We start from the raw sequence: 15,484 nt of genomic DNA on the forward strand, positions 1-15,484 counted from the left end.
GAAACATTTGAACCTTTCTTTTTTTTTGCAAAAATTACACCAACGTAGCAGCTAAACAAACAAACAAAAATAAACAAACTCAGAAATGTTGTTCTGATTGTGACAAAACAAACAAAAAGAGCCATAAAGTGTAAATTTGTGAGCAGCTATGATAAGGTCAGGAATGAGGCATTCTGATTGGTCTGAAACACAGTTTACAGCTTCACTCTCAACATTTTGGCTTATATCTTCTGAATTTACCAGCCAAGGCAGAAGGTTAAGGGTTTTCACGTGTGCTATAATCTCAGTGCAAGTAAATGGGATAGAAAAAGTTTGTTTTTCTTGTAAAGAGGTTGTAATATTAGAGATTAACACAAAAAGCTGGAACACTGCAAAAACACAAAATCTTACCAAGCATTTTTGATCTGTTTTTTAGTGCAAATATTTTAATACATCTGGAATGAGACAAAAGTAACTTACAAGTAACTTAAGAAAAAAATAGGAGCTTGTTTTAAGTCAGTGATTCCCTAAAGGTGACCTGTTATGCAGGTTAGGAAACGTCTATTTGCAAAACAAAACATTTTCATTACATTTTTACACAAAATCATCCTTAGATAATCACATTTTAGCTGTTTTAGAGTCTCTGTCACTTTAAATCCAAATAAGCTGCTGCTGGCCACGCCTCCTAACTCAATGTTTACACTTGTATGTGAAAATGGCTGCCAGCAGATGGACAATTATACAACCATACATCTTTGAAAAGCAGAAGTGGAGCCTCTTGCAACTACAACAAGAATGCAGCAAGTGGTTCCTGTATGATAAGTCAACAACAAAACACTTGTCTTGTCCAGCAGCCATTGTAAAATCAGCTGAGCTTGTGTTGCTAGATAACAGGTGGAAGTCTGCTGGAGTTGCTAGGTAACGGGTGGAACTCTGCTAGGGTTGCTAGGTAACGAGCAGAACTCTGCTGGGGTTGCTAGGTAACGGTGCAGCACCTGCTGATTTGGACGTTAAATTCTGAAGGTTTTTTAAACATCTTGATTTCCAGAGGCCAAAAAACATGAAGATTATGTCAAAAACAGGCTGGGTGTTTTTATTTAAAGACCTTGTTTTGCTTTTAGAAGCAGTAGAAACCCAAATAGAAGAATAAAAATGTGTAAAATATGAATTTTGCATAATATGCCCACTTTAATTTTGATTGAAAAAAGTACTATTTCCACTAGGAGATTATTTCACTCATAAGACATTTTTTCCATTCTATAAAATAATCACAGTGGAGTCAGTACTTTGTCAATATTAAGGGATTTTTTACCTAAAACCAGCTCCTATATTTTGCTGAAAAGTTACTTGTGAGTTAGTTTAATCTAATTTCAAGTGTATGACGATATTTCCAGTAGAAACTGGACCAACAACACTGGGTAGTATTTGGTGTTTTGGCAGTGAATGATCAGTGAACTCCTTCAGCAGCACAGTCCCAGTTGCCGGGCTCCAGCCGGCCGACCTCGGCGCTCAGCAGCAGGTTTTTAGCGTTTCAGTTTCAGCTGTGAAGCTTAGCGCCCAGCTAGCACCAGTCCTCCTCCTCCCGCTCCCTGAGACCCGCCACTCCCCTGCTGCTGCCCGGCGCAGACCCCAGCGTGAAGTGGTAGCCGTTCGGCACGCCCGCTGCCCGCCCCTGCGCGGCGGCGCTTCTGGAGGAGTGTCCCCCCCCATGGCTGCTCACAGCGTCCTGGAAGTCCTCACCCTCCTCCAGCAGGGACGAGTCCAGCTGCTGCCGGCTCGCGTTAGAGTCCGGACCAACTGGAGCTTTGGGCTCCTCCTGAGCCGCTAGCAGGCGGTCGTGCTCCGATGCGGCGCGGACGAAGCGAGACCCGGGCGTGGAGGCGCTGGGCGTAGCAGCTGAGGAGGTGGGGGTCTTGTAGGCCACGGCGGGCCGAGGCGTGAGCGGCGTCTGGGGGAGCTGGCGGCGCCCGCGGGCCTGAGCGCTGGTACCAGACGGCGGCTTCGTCACAGTGCTTCCCTGCTGGGAAGCACAACTACACTGTCACTTTAAGGCAGGCCTGGGCAATAATCAATAATATAGAACATGACCAATATCAATAGATAATACGTCCGAACCGCACGGCTACAGCGCCACCACCTGGCCCGGCAGACCTACTGCACCATCATTTACTGAAACATGCCTCACCTGTTTGATGAGCCCAGAGTCCTGGCTCTCTCCCGGAGAGGTGGACCGGCTCGGACCGGCCGACCGGGCCTGACCCGGCTCCCTGCTGCCGTAGCGCTCGCAGGAGTAGTAGCGCTGCTTCTCCCCGGCGGAGGAGTGGTGCCTCCTCTCATGGGGCCGGCTGCGGTCCCGCTCCCTCGCTCGCTCTCTGGACAAACCGTCGGCTGACGGGTCTTCAAACGAACCTACAGGACGGAGACATTCAATGACTTACGGAGACAGTTTACTTTTAAACATTTAAAACTCTGCCAGCTTCACGTTTCTAATGACTCATCACAGGACCAAACTTAATCACATGGCATTTTAATCGCAACATTAGCAGAATACTGACAAAGTTATGCGCATATTTGTAAAGGAAACGCAGTGAATCAAACATAAACAAGTAATTTCATCATAATCAGGCGTCAGATGAGCTTTAAGGTCTCAAACTTTCTTCTTCTCTTTCTTCCTGCTGCTGGTTTTGGTTCCCACCAGGACGTTTCTGACCTCCGTCTGCTCTGGCCTTTTAGCTCAGCTATGAAACCCAGCAGCGACTCTTTACTGGTCAGAAACCAGTCAGTATAACTTTAGCAGATCACCAGTAACAGAAACAAACTTCTGTGACCAAAACCTGCAGCTAAAACCAGAAGGAACCTGGTGAGGAAAACATTTCTGCAGTTTGTGGCGCCTCAACACTGAAAAAACTTACCAAGTACTTCTGGTCTGGTTTAAATAACTTTTTCAGAATCTATAAGAATCTCCTATTTCAAGTGAACTACGATACTTGCAGCAGAAACTGGACCAGAATTTCTTGGTAAAGATGTAAATTTTGGTGTTTAATTTTTTTCTGGCTCACCGACTGCGCCGGACGGCGGCGCTGACGACGTTTTATCCAGAGACTTCTGCTTCCTGTCTTTGTCCTTGTCTCTGCGGCGGTGGCAGCGGTGATGGTGGTGATGGTGGTGGGTCCGGTCCGGGTCCGGTCCGGCACAGAACCGGCTCTGGTCGACCCGCTCCAGGTCGTAGTCCCTCAACCCGATCTGCTGGGGCGTCAGCGATGACGCCGAGCGTTTTATTGGGCTGAGGTCAACGATCGGCTGGAAGGAGGGACGAGGGAAAGGTCAAAGGTCAAGCGGACTGCTTGGCAGTAGATCGATAAAATATTCACAACATGAAACCAGAGAGCAGCGACTTCACGTCTAAACAATTAAACCTGTTTGAACGTCTGAATGAAGACTGAACTGCCATCATCCTCCAACTACTTCCTGTTTTCTTCTTTGTCATTTCCAACAGTGGTAACATCCTGTTGTTGATCATGTGACTCGTGTGATGCGAAAAAGTGTTTTTATTGCACTTTTGCAAATTTTGATACGTCCAAAAAACCCGCCTCATCTCATCACCAAAACTTTTTATCAAAAAACAAGTTAATTCAAAGCTAGCGCGTCTCCATTAAGCAAATTTATTTCTGTTACTCCAATTATATAATCGATGGAAATGAAGCTGCTGCTTGAAGTTAAATCAGACTAAACCTCTTTTGTTTTTTGTTAAAATTACCAAAAATTATTTTTATTTGCCAAAATACACCCACAGGTGAGATGGAATCAAAAGAACTCAGAGGTGAGGTTTGCACTGCAAAAACACAAAATCTTACCAAGTATTGTTGTCTAGTTTCTACTGAAAATATCTTAGTTAAGTTAAATAAAAGAAAACGAGCTTACAAGCAACTTTTCAGCAAGATATAGGAGCTTGTTTTAAGTCAATAATCTCTTAATTGATGAAAAAAATACAAGTTCTACTGGCAGATTAATTCATTTATAAGATGGGAAAAATGTTTTAAGTGAAATGATCTGCCGGTGGAAGTTTAACTTTTTCATTGATATTAAGGAATTATTTTCTTTAAACAAGCTACTATATTTAGCTGAGAAGTTAACTGTAAGATAGTTTTCTTTTATTTCAAGTGTATTTTCACGAGAAACTACATAACATACCTGGTAAGATTTTGTGTTTTTACAGTGTAACTTCTATGCTAATGATTGTTTCCACTCTGCATAATTAAACATTTTAAGGTATATTTGGTATTTGAACTGCTAAAAAAGGCAGTTAGAGGGACACACTAAAAATATGTAATGCATCATATTAAAGTATTCACTTTTCTCCTTAAAACTGACAGTTAATTTATTATATTAGATAGTGCTGCTCACTCTGTCTGGTTCTTACCTTGTCGGTTGCAGAAATCAAACTGGTGAGTCGAGGAACTGAACCAGCAACCAAAACTCACCTTCCAACAGAAATTAGCAGCAATTTAAACCAAAACGAACCATTTTATAGACTTAAAATGTTAAATTATGAGTCTGATTAGATACATTTTGCAGTGAATTGGTGGAGCGGTGGTTCTTGTTCCTCTCTCACAGTTTGAGACGTCGCTGCAGTCAGAATCCAGAGACGACATCATGTTAAGAAAACGACTTTAACAGTCATTTTATTCAGCAAGCAGCCTTAAAATCTCATTATTTTAACTGAAATAAATAATTTGCACCAGAATTTTCTCTAATTCTGTTCCCATCGCAAAAATGGACAGAATTAAAAGTTTTCACATTTTAATTTAAAGTCTGAAAATTATACTGCAAAAACACAAAATCTGACCAATTTCCACTATATATAGTTTATAGTGGAAATAAATTAGTTAACTTGAAATAAGAAAAACTAACAAGTAACTTTTCAGCTAGAAGTAGGAGCTGGTTTTAAGAAAACAATTCCTTAATATTGAAAAAGTAGCAGATTATTTAACTTATAACAAGGGAAAATTAATCAATATTAAGGAATTATTGTCTTAAAATAAACTCATATCTCTTGCTGAAAAGTTACTGTAAGTTAATTTTAAATTATTTCAAGTCTGACCAGATATTTGCATGAAAAACTACAAAAATAAAACAACTTGTTAACAGTATTGTTCCACAGTTTTTGAAGTGTAAGAGCTCGTTTTAAGTCAAAATTCTTGAAAGATTTATAAAATTGGGATGATTTCACTTAAAACATTTTTCCATGTTATAAGTGAAATAAACTGCTGGTACTTTTTTAAATCAAGGAATTATTTCCTTAAACTCCTGTATTTCGCTGAAAAGTTATTTTCAAATTAGTTTCAATTAAAGTGTGCTAAACTGTTTCCACTAAAAACTAGACAAAAAAATGTGGTAGCATTTTGTGTTTTTCAGTGAAATCCCCAAAAACACACAAACTGCACTGCAAAAACACAAAAATACAAAGTATTTTTTATCAAATATCTTAGTACATTTTAAATAAGACAAAACTAATTTACAGGTAACTTTTCAATAGGAGCTTTTTGTAAATCAATAATTCCTTAAAATTGCAGATTATTTCACTCCCAGTGGAATAAGTAAGTTTTATGAATATTCAAAAATTACTGACTTAAATCAAGCTCTTACACTGCAAAAACTAAATTTTCCCACATAATTAGTGAAATAATGTAAAAACTAGATAAAATACTTGGTAACATTTTGTGTTTTTGCAGCTTATTGTCTCAATTAAACGAACCAAATAAGATTTTAAGACTGAAATCAGTAGAAATGAGAAAACCGAACAGGTTTTAAGTGAGAAATCTTCAAAACAGAAGAGCAGCAGTACCGTCTCTACCTTCCACAGAACGACACAAACACTCACAACCACAGTGTGCAGCACCGTACTGCTGAAAAGCAGGAGACGAACCTGAGAACACATACAGATACCTTTCAAGGATGTATGGCTTCAATGTGAATGTAAATCGCTTTTTTAAAAATGAGATTATATGGAATGGGTGGTGCGTTGTGGAGGGCGTTAACTGCGATGTGATGGAGGCAAAAACACAAAGAGAGAGAAGAGGGGAGGACAGAGAGGTGGCGCAACAGGTGGTACATACTGCCAGGTGTGTCCCGGGGGCGTGGCGAGGGTGGCTCCGCTAAGGACAGCACGCACAAGAGGAGGCGGGCAAAACATTAGCAGTGAGCATCAACACAAGAAAAAACGGGAAGACAGGAAGAGAAGAAGAAGAAGAAGAATGAGGCTGTTTCTGTAGTTTCCTGCTGCCCACAGAACCCAACGGGGAAAATTAGCTCCTAATGTCAGTTTCTTTAGAAAAAATAAATGTTAAACTGGAGTTTTAGACACATTTAATTATAAATGTTGATTTTAAGTTGCTTTTTTTTTTTTACATTAAATAACATGATCGCGCTTCCTTAAACAGGTTCTGTTACTTTAAACCTAAATTAACTCCAACATTTACACTGGTTGCTAGGTAACGGGCAGAGTTCCACTGGGGTTGCTAGGTAACGGGCAGAGTTCCGCTGGGGTTGCTAGGTAACGGTAGGTAACAGGCAGAGTTCCGCTGGGGTTGCTAGGTAACGGAGTAACTTATTGTCAGAAAATGGCTGGGCGTTTGGTATTTTTAAACACTTGTACTATTTTTAGAAGAAGTTGAGACCCAAATGGAAGTATAAAAATGTTAAAAATGACAAATTTTGAATAGTTGGTCTTTTTTTAAAAAAAGTCTAGAGTAAATCCTCATCTCTTCAAGTTTTCTGAATTCATATGCTTTATCTGTATATTATCTTTTAAAGTGGTTGGGTCAAAAGATTTTCAGACTTTTTGTTGCTCTGGATTTTTTTTTATTTTTCATTTAGAAACTCAGAAAACTTGGAGTATTTTGGTGGAAATTTACTTCTCTTTTTATGCATCTACATTACCTGTAAAACGCTGTTATAATGTTCTTTACTGTCCATGATTTATTTTGTTTCTGTATGTTTCTTGTTTTAAATAAAGTCACTGGGGAAAAATAAAGAACATGTAGAGAGGAAATGGAACTGCTCTGTGTTCATCCACTTCAAAATAAGAGCATGAACATAAACCGTCTAACTACATAAAGAATCTCTAACAGTCGATAACAAAAACTTGAACTGAAAATGTAAACTTTGGGTTTTCTAATATTAATTTAGGGGGAAGCTAAGTGTGATAAATGTTCCCTAAGCTAGCAAAATGCTAAGCGCTAACTTAAAATTAGCTACGTTACCAGCAGAAGTGTAGATTTGCATCAGGTTCTCCTAAAAAAATAGCTTAAGGTATTTATACAATAAAATTACTTACAACTCCTGACTATACATTAGCAACAGACTTTTTGGATGTTTATTTGTAAAATAATGTTGAGCTTCTATTTTTTTACTACTTTGTCTCACATAAACAAAACAAACCTGTTGAATTTGTGGTTAAACTGAATAATTGGAAAGACCTGAATTCTTTAAGGAGCTTAAAAATGCAAAGTAAACAGGGGGAAAGCACGTGTTCAAGAATCGTGGAGGGAAAGACGGTGACAGACGGAAACCAGACAGTGAGACAGTAAAGCTGAACAGACGGGTGGAAAAATCCAGAGAAACAAATCCTCTAAACATGGCGTCAACACAGCAGATTCCACAGAATGAAATTAATACACATTAAGAACTGTTTAAAGTTTATGAGAATTACATCACTGGACATGCAGAGATGGTTTACTCAACCCTTTGAAAGGAAAAACTGAAGATAAAAAGAACAGGAATAAACAGCAACAGCAATAAAATCTGAACATTTTATTATAATTCAACATATTTTCTGTTAAAAAGTTTGATTAATTCATGCGTATAAGTACAGAAGCTCTTAAAGGATAATAACGTGAATAAAAGAAGAGTTGGATTATTTAGAAAGTCCAGTTTGAATGCCAAGCGGACTCTAGTCTGATCCAAAACCAGGAAGTGGACTACAACGCAGGGCATTCTGGGTAAATATAAAAACGCACAAGTCTAGCGCTGCAGGGAGAAAAGACTCGTGGTCTTTTACCAACGACTAAAAAATAAAATACTGGTGGTAAAAATATAAAGTTTTTCATCAATATTAAAGGGGCTTTATTATGTGTCGTCCAGGCGTAGATCACTATGTTACCTTCATATGTATCGAATGACTCAAAATAAATTTGACTTCATAATTTAACTCCTTGAAGTTAGGCTTCTGTCTGTTTAAAACCTCCTGCTCTTTCTGAAACAACATGGCTGCTCTATTAACCCTTTAATTAACCCTTTAACAAGGTTTTTACTAGTGGCTCATAGAATGAGCTCAGCAGACTCTCAGCTCCACCAGGTGTTTGCTGATTACAGCTGGCTAGTCTGAAGGAGCTGAGAGGGGGAGGAGCTTTGTCCTCGAAGGCGGAGCTAGGTCCAGCCAAGCGTTCTGCACAGCTGAATGGTTGCCATGGAGATTGAAGGATTTCTCAAATGCATTAAAGAATCAACACTCCAGGTTTGTTTTTGATGAGGGACTAAGTCAGTGTATGTCAGTTTTGTTTTAATTCAATTGAACTAAGATATTTACACTATAAACTAGAGCAGCAACCCTTGGTGTGTTTCCACCAGGGAATCTTCAGGTCGGCCATTTTGAAAGCCTTCGAGTAGAGGAAGACGATGCTTACGTGGTACTCTGCGTTTAGGCGTGGCAGCGATGCGGCTCTGGCGTGGCCCTCCAGGCCGGGCCGGCCCTCTGTGTCGGACATGTTCTCCGGCTTCGGGTCGGCCTGCCGCTCCTGACACGAAACGCCGTCAGAGGGAGTTTGGAGGAATCAGAAACAGGAAGTAGTTTTTCTACCTGAGCTCTGCTGCAGCGGTGGACGTCCTCTGACTGGCCTCTCTGCAGCCGGCGGCGCGGCTTCAGCCTCGCAGCCGCCGGGGAGAAATCTCCAGACTGGGAATGTTTGATGGAAGTCCTCTGGTTCAGACTGGGAGGGGAGACAGAGACAGTGCAAAACATTATGACCAGACAAAACCAAGGAAACTAACACTGATGGATTCAGGGATGGATGGATGGATGGATGGATGGATGGATGGATGGATGGATGGATGGATGGATGGATGGATGGATGGATGGATGGATGGAGGAACAGTTGAATGAATGGATGGATGAATGGATGAACAGTTGAATGAATGGATGGATGTTAGTTGGTTGGTTGGATGACCAGATGGATAAACAGTTGACCAGTCCGTTGGGTGTCTTACACGGCGTCCATGTTGGCGTCCATATTGGTGGCAGTGCTGCTGGTGGAAGTGGGCGGGGCTTGTGTTTTGGGTTCTGGTGGCGGAGCCGGTTTGATTGGCGGCGCCGGCTCGTGTAGATGAGTGAAGGGCAGAACCGGGCGGAACAGAGCGCCCAGCTTACTCTGCAAATGGACCAGAACCAAAACAAACATTTCAATATGACTGATCCAGGAAAACATCCCAGTAAAACCAGTGAGTCAGAACCAGTTCAGTCAGAACCAGTCCTTAGGTCCGTTTACCTGAGAGATCCCAGACGGGTTCTGCTGCTGGAGCTTCTTGGCCCGGTTCTGTTTGTAGTAGTCAAAGATCATGTGGGCAGCATAAACTTTCCCCACCGTCAGCTCGTTGTCTGCAGAGAGAAAACAGTCAGACGCAGTTCATGTCTGCGGCCACCAGATGGCGCCAGAGGAGCAGCAAAGTACAGCTGATAGGGAGGAAAAAAGAAGAAAATCTTTACTGTAAGATCCATCACACTTTAACACACACACACACACACACACACACACACACACACATTAAGAACTTACTAATATTGGCAAATAACGATGTTGGTGCTGATATATCTTGCATCCCTAATTTTTACTATCAAATGTATGTTTCATGTTTGACCTCTTGAAGTTCACAGGTCAGTTATTATTACACTAAATTTAAATATTTTGCTATGAAATGTGACGTTTGACTTGGATAAGGAAGTTGGTGCTGCAGCTGCATCTCACACTTATGCGGCGTGACCAGCAGGTCGACGGTCTTCTGCTGCAGGTTGGGCCAAACGCGGTGGATCTCCCGCTTCAGGTCGGCGTCGCACAGACGCTGTGCCAGCACGCCTTGACACGCACATACACACACACACACACACACACACGCACACACAGATCAGGTTAAACCAACATGAGTCGCCCGTACAGCAGCAGGGAACTCTGGGAGTTGTGGTCTGTGAGTCTCACCGGACGCCAGCTTGATCTCCAGCGCGGTGCGGATCAGAGCCATCAGCGTGGAGGTGAAATGGACCGTGTTGTCGTCGGCGATCGGCATGTTCATCCTCACCAGGCGCTGCGGGATGCAAAGGTTAAAGGTCAGGGTGATCAACTCTAAACTAAAAGAGAAAACGGTAAAAGGTTCTGCTCAGGAATCACCAGAAAACAGAGACAAACAGAAAAACAGAGAATTGTCTCACTGGAGAAGCTGTAAGAAGCTACACTGCAAAAACACAAAATCTTATCAAGTATTGTTTGGTTTAGTTTACCACAAATATCTTATCGCATTTGAAATGACACAAAATTAACTTAAAAGTAACCTTCTAGTGAGGTACAGGAGCCTGTTTTGAGTCAATAACCCTTGATAAATAAAGGAGCTCTAGTCTAGCAGATTAGTTCACTTAAAACACTAAAAATGTCATTTTATAAGTAAAATAATCTCCCAATTGTACTAATACTTTTAAAAATCGACACTAACCAATGATAAACTTAAAATCAGCTCCGTATCTTGTTAAAAAGTTACTTCTAAGTTAGTTTTGTCTCATTTCAAGGGATAAGATATTTACACTAAAGAATGAACAGAAAGTACTTGGTAAAATGTTGTTTTTGCAGTGCAGAGTTCAGCATCTCCTGTGTTTTAATCAATGAGGGATTTAGAAGCAGATCAATAATCCAACCTGGAGGGTCAGTTTGTCAATACTGTTATTCCTGGTAATTCAGTGGAAGCAAAAGGAAAACAACCCGAGGAGAACAACAACAAAACGACTTCAATATTTAAAGAAAATAAAAACTTTGGGTGCTTTTTGTTTAATCCTCATCAGTTTAAATGTGTTTGGTTTCAGTGGTGCTTGAACACTGAAAAAACAAAATCTAGTTTTTGTGCCATTATCTTAGTTCACTGGAATTAAGACAAATGTTTCAGCAAGATAGAAAAAATTAAAACTTGTTAAATTTTGAAGCTCAGAAAATTTTCAGGTTTTTTCTCTAAAATTTCTGAGATTAATCTCAAAATGTCTGAGTTCGTTCTAGCGTTTTTTTTTTTTACTTTTTAAACTCAGAAATTTTCAAGTTTTCTCAAAATTTCTGTTATGCTACCAAATGTTCTACTTCTCAAACTCAGACATTTCAGTTTTATCCAATAAATTTCTTAGATCAACCTCAGCATTTCAGTTGCTTTCTAGACATTTTAAACTTTTCAAATTCAGATATTTTCTTGTTCTTCCTTAGATTAATCTAAATATTTCTGAGTTCTCTCCAAGCAAATTTTGGACTTTTCAAACCTTGAAATTTCCAACTTTTTTCTACATAATTTCTTAGACTAATCTTTAAATTTCTGAGTTGTTTTCCTAGCAAATGTTCAACTTTTCAAACTCAGAAATTTCCATTTTTTCTGAGATTTATTTCAAAATTTGAGTGTTTATTTGTTGGAAATTTACTTCTCTTTTTTATGCATAATAGTCCTATTATGTCATTGTAAAAAATAAATCCCAAATTGTGACTCCTGCTCACATGCATGTTTTAGTGCTTCACCTTCACACTGTGGCTGTTTGTAGGGTCAAACATAAAACCAGTAAGTGATGGTTTGTTACAAGTTCCAGCCAGTTTCAAAGAGGTGCAACAGCCTGTTGAAAGTATTTGCATTTTCTTTGCAAAAACAGATGAAATGAAGGTGAACGAGGGACACATGCTTGTTGACACTTCACATGCTGAGGGTTTATTCAAATGAAAATGGGAGAAAACGCCCAAAGCCCAAAATAAAAGCCATTAAAAGACAGAAGAGGTGGAAACCGGAGGCTAAAACTCCCAACCCAGAGAAACGTGTCGCAGGTTGGCAGGAGGAAGATCAGCGGAAAGGTTTATGTGAATACATTTCTTTGTTTGTGCGTTTCGCTGCCCATTCAGCAGCAGGAGTTATATTTGGAGGCGCGGCGGCGGCGGCGTGCGGCCCGGCGTTTCTAACTGGGGCAAGGACAGGGCCGCGTCGAGTTTGATTCAACCTGACAGCTGTGCACATGCTGGAAACAGTCGCATTACGTCTGCATGTCAGGAGGTAAGCAGCTGGAAGTCAGCATACCTGACGATCGCTGAGGCTCCCACTTCAACACGACTGACAGGAAAGAACAACGGAGTGTCAGGGCCACGCTAAGGAAGTTTAAATAATAAAATTACAAGAAAAAAGCCTTAAAATGACAAGAATAAAGTCAAGGATACGGTTGTAGTTTTACAAGAATAAAGTCAAAATTTTTTTCAAGTTATCAATTGAGTTAAATTTAAAGTGAATTGATCTTATTAATACAGTGATTTTCTTAAATACCTGAGCTTTCTTGTATTAAAAGAAAACTGTCTTTCTAAAGCATAAATGGCTAAATTTTACATGTTTAATTTTTGAAAAACTTTAATCCAATTTTAACATTTTATTACAGCTGTACTTAATACTGACTGAGTATTCTGGAAATCCTGGTTCTCACATTAATAAATAGACATTTATAACATGTAACAAAACTTAAGTTGCTAAATACAAAAATAAAAGGTGAAAATATAAACTTAACCCCATGAAGAGATATTCATACAGAATTACAACTCAGAAATAGACCTTGCTTTTTGGAATCATGTTTTTTTTCCCATCATGTTACAATTTTTCGTTATCTCCGCTTTTTATTACGATATTCTCGCCTTCGTAGCACAACAGTAAATGGTTAATGAGAAGTTGACGCTGCTTCGTCATTAAGCCCGGCTGAATCAAGGTGAAACTTAAGTTTATCGNATGAATGGATGGATGTTAGTTGGTTGGTTGGATGACCAGATGGATAAACAGTTGACCAGTCCGTTGGGTGTCTTACACGGCGTCCATGTTGGCGTCCATATTGGTGGCAGTGCTGCTGGTGGAAGTGGGCGGGGCTTGTGTTTTGGGTTCTGGTGGCGGAGCCGGTTTGATTGGCGGCGCCGGCTCGTGTAGATGAGTGAAGGGCAGAACCGGGCGGAACAGAGCGCCCAGCTTACTCTGCAAACGGACCAGAACCAAAACAAACATTTCAATATGACTGATCCAGGAAAACATCCCAGTAAAACCAGTGAGTCAGAACCAGTTCAGTCAGAACCAGTCCTCAGGTCCGTTCACCTGAGAGATCCCAGACGGGTTCTGCTGCTGGAGCTTCTTGGCCCGGTTCTGTTTGTAGTAGTCAAAGATCATGTGGGCAGCATAAACTTTCCCCACCGTCAGCTCGTTGTCTGCACAGAGAGAAAACAGTCAGACGCAGTTCATGTCTGCGGCCACCAGATGGCGCCAGAGGAGCAGCAAAGTACAGCTGATAGGGAGGAAAAAAGAAGAAAATCTTTACTGTAAGATCCATCACACTTTAACACACACACACACACACACACACACACACACACACATTAAGAACTTACTAATATTGGCAAATAACGATGTTGGTGCTGATATATCTTGCATCCCTAATTTTTACTATCAAATGTATGTTTCATGTTTGACCTCTTGAAGTTCACAGGTCAGTTATTATTACACTAAATTTAAATATTTTGCTATGAAATGTGATGTTTAACTTGGATAAGGAAGTTGGTGCTGCAGCTGCATCTCACACTTATGCGGCGTGACCAGCAGGTCGACGGTCTTCTGCTGCAGGTTGGGCCAAACGCGGTGGATCTCCCGCTTCAGGTCGGCGTCGCACAGACGCTGTGCCAGCACGCCTTGACACGCACATACACACACACACACACACACACACGCACACACAGATCAGGTTAAACCAACATGAGTCGCCCGTACAGCAGCAGGGAACTCTGGGAGTTGTGGTCTGTGAGTCTCACCGGACGCCAGCTTGATCTCCAGCGCGGTGCGGATCAGAGCCATCAGCGTGGAGGTGAAATGGACCGTGTTGTCGTCGGCGATCGGCATGTTCATCCTCACCAGGCGCTGCGGGATGCAAAGGTTAAAGGTCAGGGTGATCAACTCTAAACTAAAAGAGAAAACGGTAAAAGGTTCTGCTCAGGAATCACCAGAAAACAGAGACAAACAGAAAAACAGAGAATTGTCTCACTGGAGAAGCTGTAAGAAGCTACACTGCAAAAACACAAAATCTTATCAAGTATTGTTTGGTTTAGTTTACCACAAATATCTTATCGCATTTGAAATGACACAAAATTAACTTAAAAGTAACCTTCTAGTGAGGTACAGGAGCCTGTTTTGAGTCAATAACCCTTGATAAATAAAGGAGCTCTAGTCTAGCAGATTAGTTCACTTAAAACACTAAAAATGTCATTTTATAAGTAGCATAATCTCTCAATTGTACTAATACTTTTAAAAATCGACACTAACCAATGATAAACTTAAAATCAGCTCCGTATCTTGCTAAAAAGTTACTTCTAAGTTAGTTTTGTCTCATTTCAAGGGATAAGATATTTACACTAAAGAATGAACAGAAAGTACTTGGTAAAATGTTGTTTTTGCAGTGCAGAGTTCAGCATCTCCTGTGTTTTAATCAATGAGGGATTTAGAAGCAGATCAATAATCCAACCTGGAGGGTCAGTTTGTCAATACTGTTATTCCTGGTAATTCAGTGGAAGCAAAAGGAAAACAACCCGAGGAGAACAACAACAAAACGACTTCAATATTTAAAGAAAATAAAAACTTTGGGTGCTTTTTGTTTAATCCTCATCAGTTTAAATGTGTTTGGTTTCAGTGGTGCTTGAACACTGAAAAAACAAAATCTAGTTTTTGTGCCATTATCTTAGTTCACTGGAATTAAGACAAATGTTTCAGCAAGATAGAAAAAATTAAAACTTGTTAAATTTTGAAGCTCAGAAAATTTTCAGGTTTTTTCTCTAAAATTTCTGAGATTAATCTCAAAATGTCTGAGTTCGTTCTAGCGTTTTTTTTTTTTACTTTTTAAACTCAGAAATTTTCAAGTTTTCTCAAAATTTCTGTTATGCTACCAAATGTTCTACTTCTCAAACTCAGACATTTCAGTTTTATCCAATAAATTTCTTAGATCAACCTCAGCATTTCAGTTGCTTTCTAGACATTTTAAACTTTTCAAATTCAGATATTTTCTTGTTCTTCCTTAGATTAATCTAAATATTTCTGAGTTCTCTCCAAGCAAATTTTGGACTTTTCAAACCTTGAAATTTCCAACTTTTTTCTACATAATTTCTTAGACTAATCTTTAAATTTCTGAGTTGTTTTCCTAGCAAATGTTCAACTTTTCAAACTC

General features: G+C 40.0%; 1 protein-coding gene across 16 annotated transcripts in view; it reads right to left on the bottom strand.

Annotated features, from left to right (window-relative positions):
- Window positions 1-1,232: 1,232 nt before the first annotated feature.
- The window catches only part of LOC103154531 (voltage-dependent N-type calcium channel subunit alpha-1B), a 122,011-nt gene continuing 107,759 nt past the window's right edge, over window positions 1,233-15,484 (bottom strand). For 14 of the 16 annotated variants that reach the window (XM_016662796.1, XM_016662795.1, XM_016662797.1 and 11 more), the window contains 10 exons: window positions 14,082-14,187; window positions 13,854-13,961; window positions 13,375-13,484; window positions 13,097-13,257; window positions 8,837-8,966; window positions 8,664-8,774; window positions 6,096-6,134; window positions 3,039-3,279; window positions 2,165-2,388; window positions 1,233-1,999 (listed from right to left, as the gene is read on the bottom strand). In XM_016662796.1, the coding sequence (XP_016518282.1) occupies window positions 1,541-1,999; window positions 2,165-2,388; window positions 3,039-3,279; window positions 6,096-6,134; window positions 8,664-8,774; window positions 8,837-8,966; window positions 13,097-13,257; window positions 13,375-13,484; window positions 13,854-13,961; window positions 14,082-14,187 (1,689 nt within the window). In that variant the 3' untranslated portion in view covers window positions 1,233-1,540. The remainder of the gene's footprint in view (window positions 2,000-2,164; window positions 2,389-3,038; window positions 3,280-6,095; window positions 6,135-8,663; window positions 8,775-8,836; window positions 8,967-13,096; window positions 13,258-13,374; window positions 13,485-13,853; window positions 13,962-14,081; window positions 14,188-15,484) is intronic. The other 2 variants (XM_016662786.1, XM_016662792.1) reach the window with 2 other exon arrangements.

Source organism: Poecilia formosa, unplaced genomic scaffold (genome assembly GCF_000485575.1).
Source record: "Poecilia formosa unplaced genomic scaffold, Poecilia_formosa-5.1.2 Scaffold390, whole genome shotgun sequence".
Lineage (NCBI taxonomy): Eukaryota > Metazoa > Chordata > Actinopteri > Cyprinodontiformes > Poeciliidae > Poecilia > Poecilia formosa.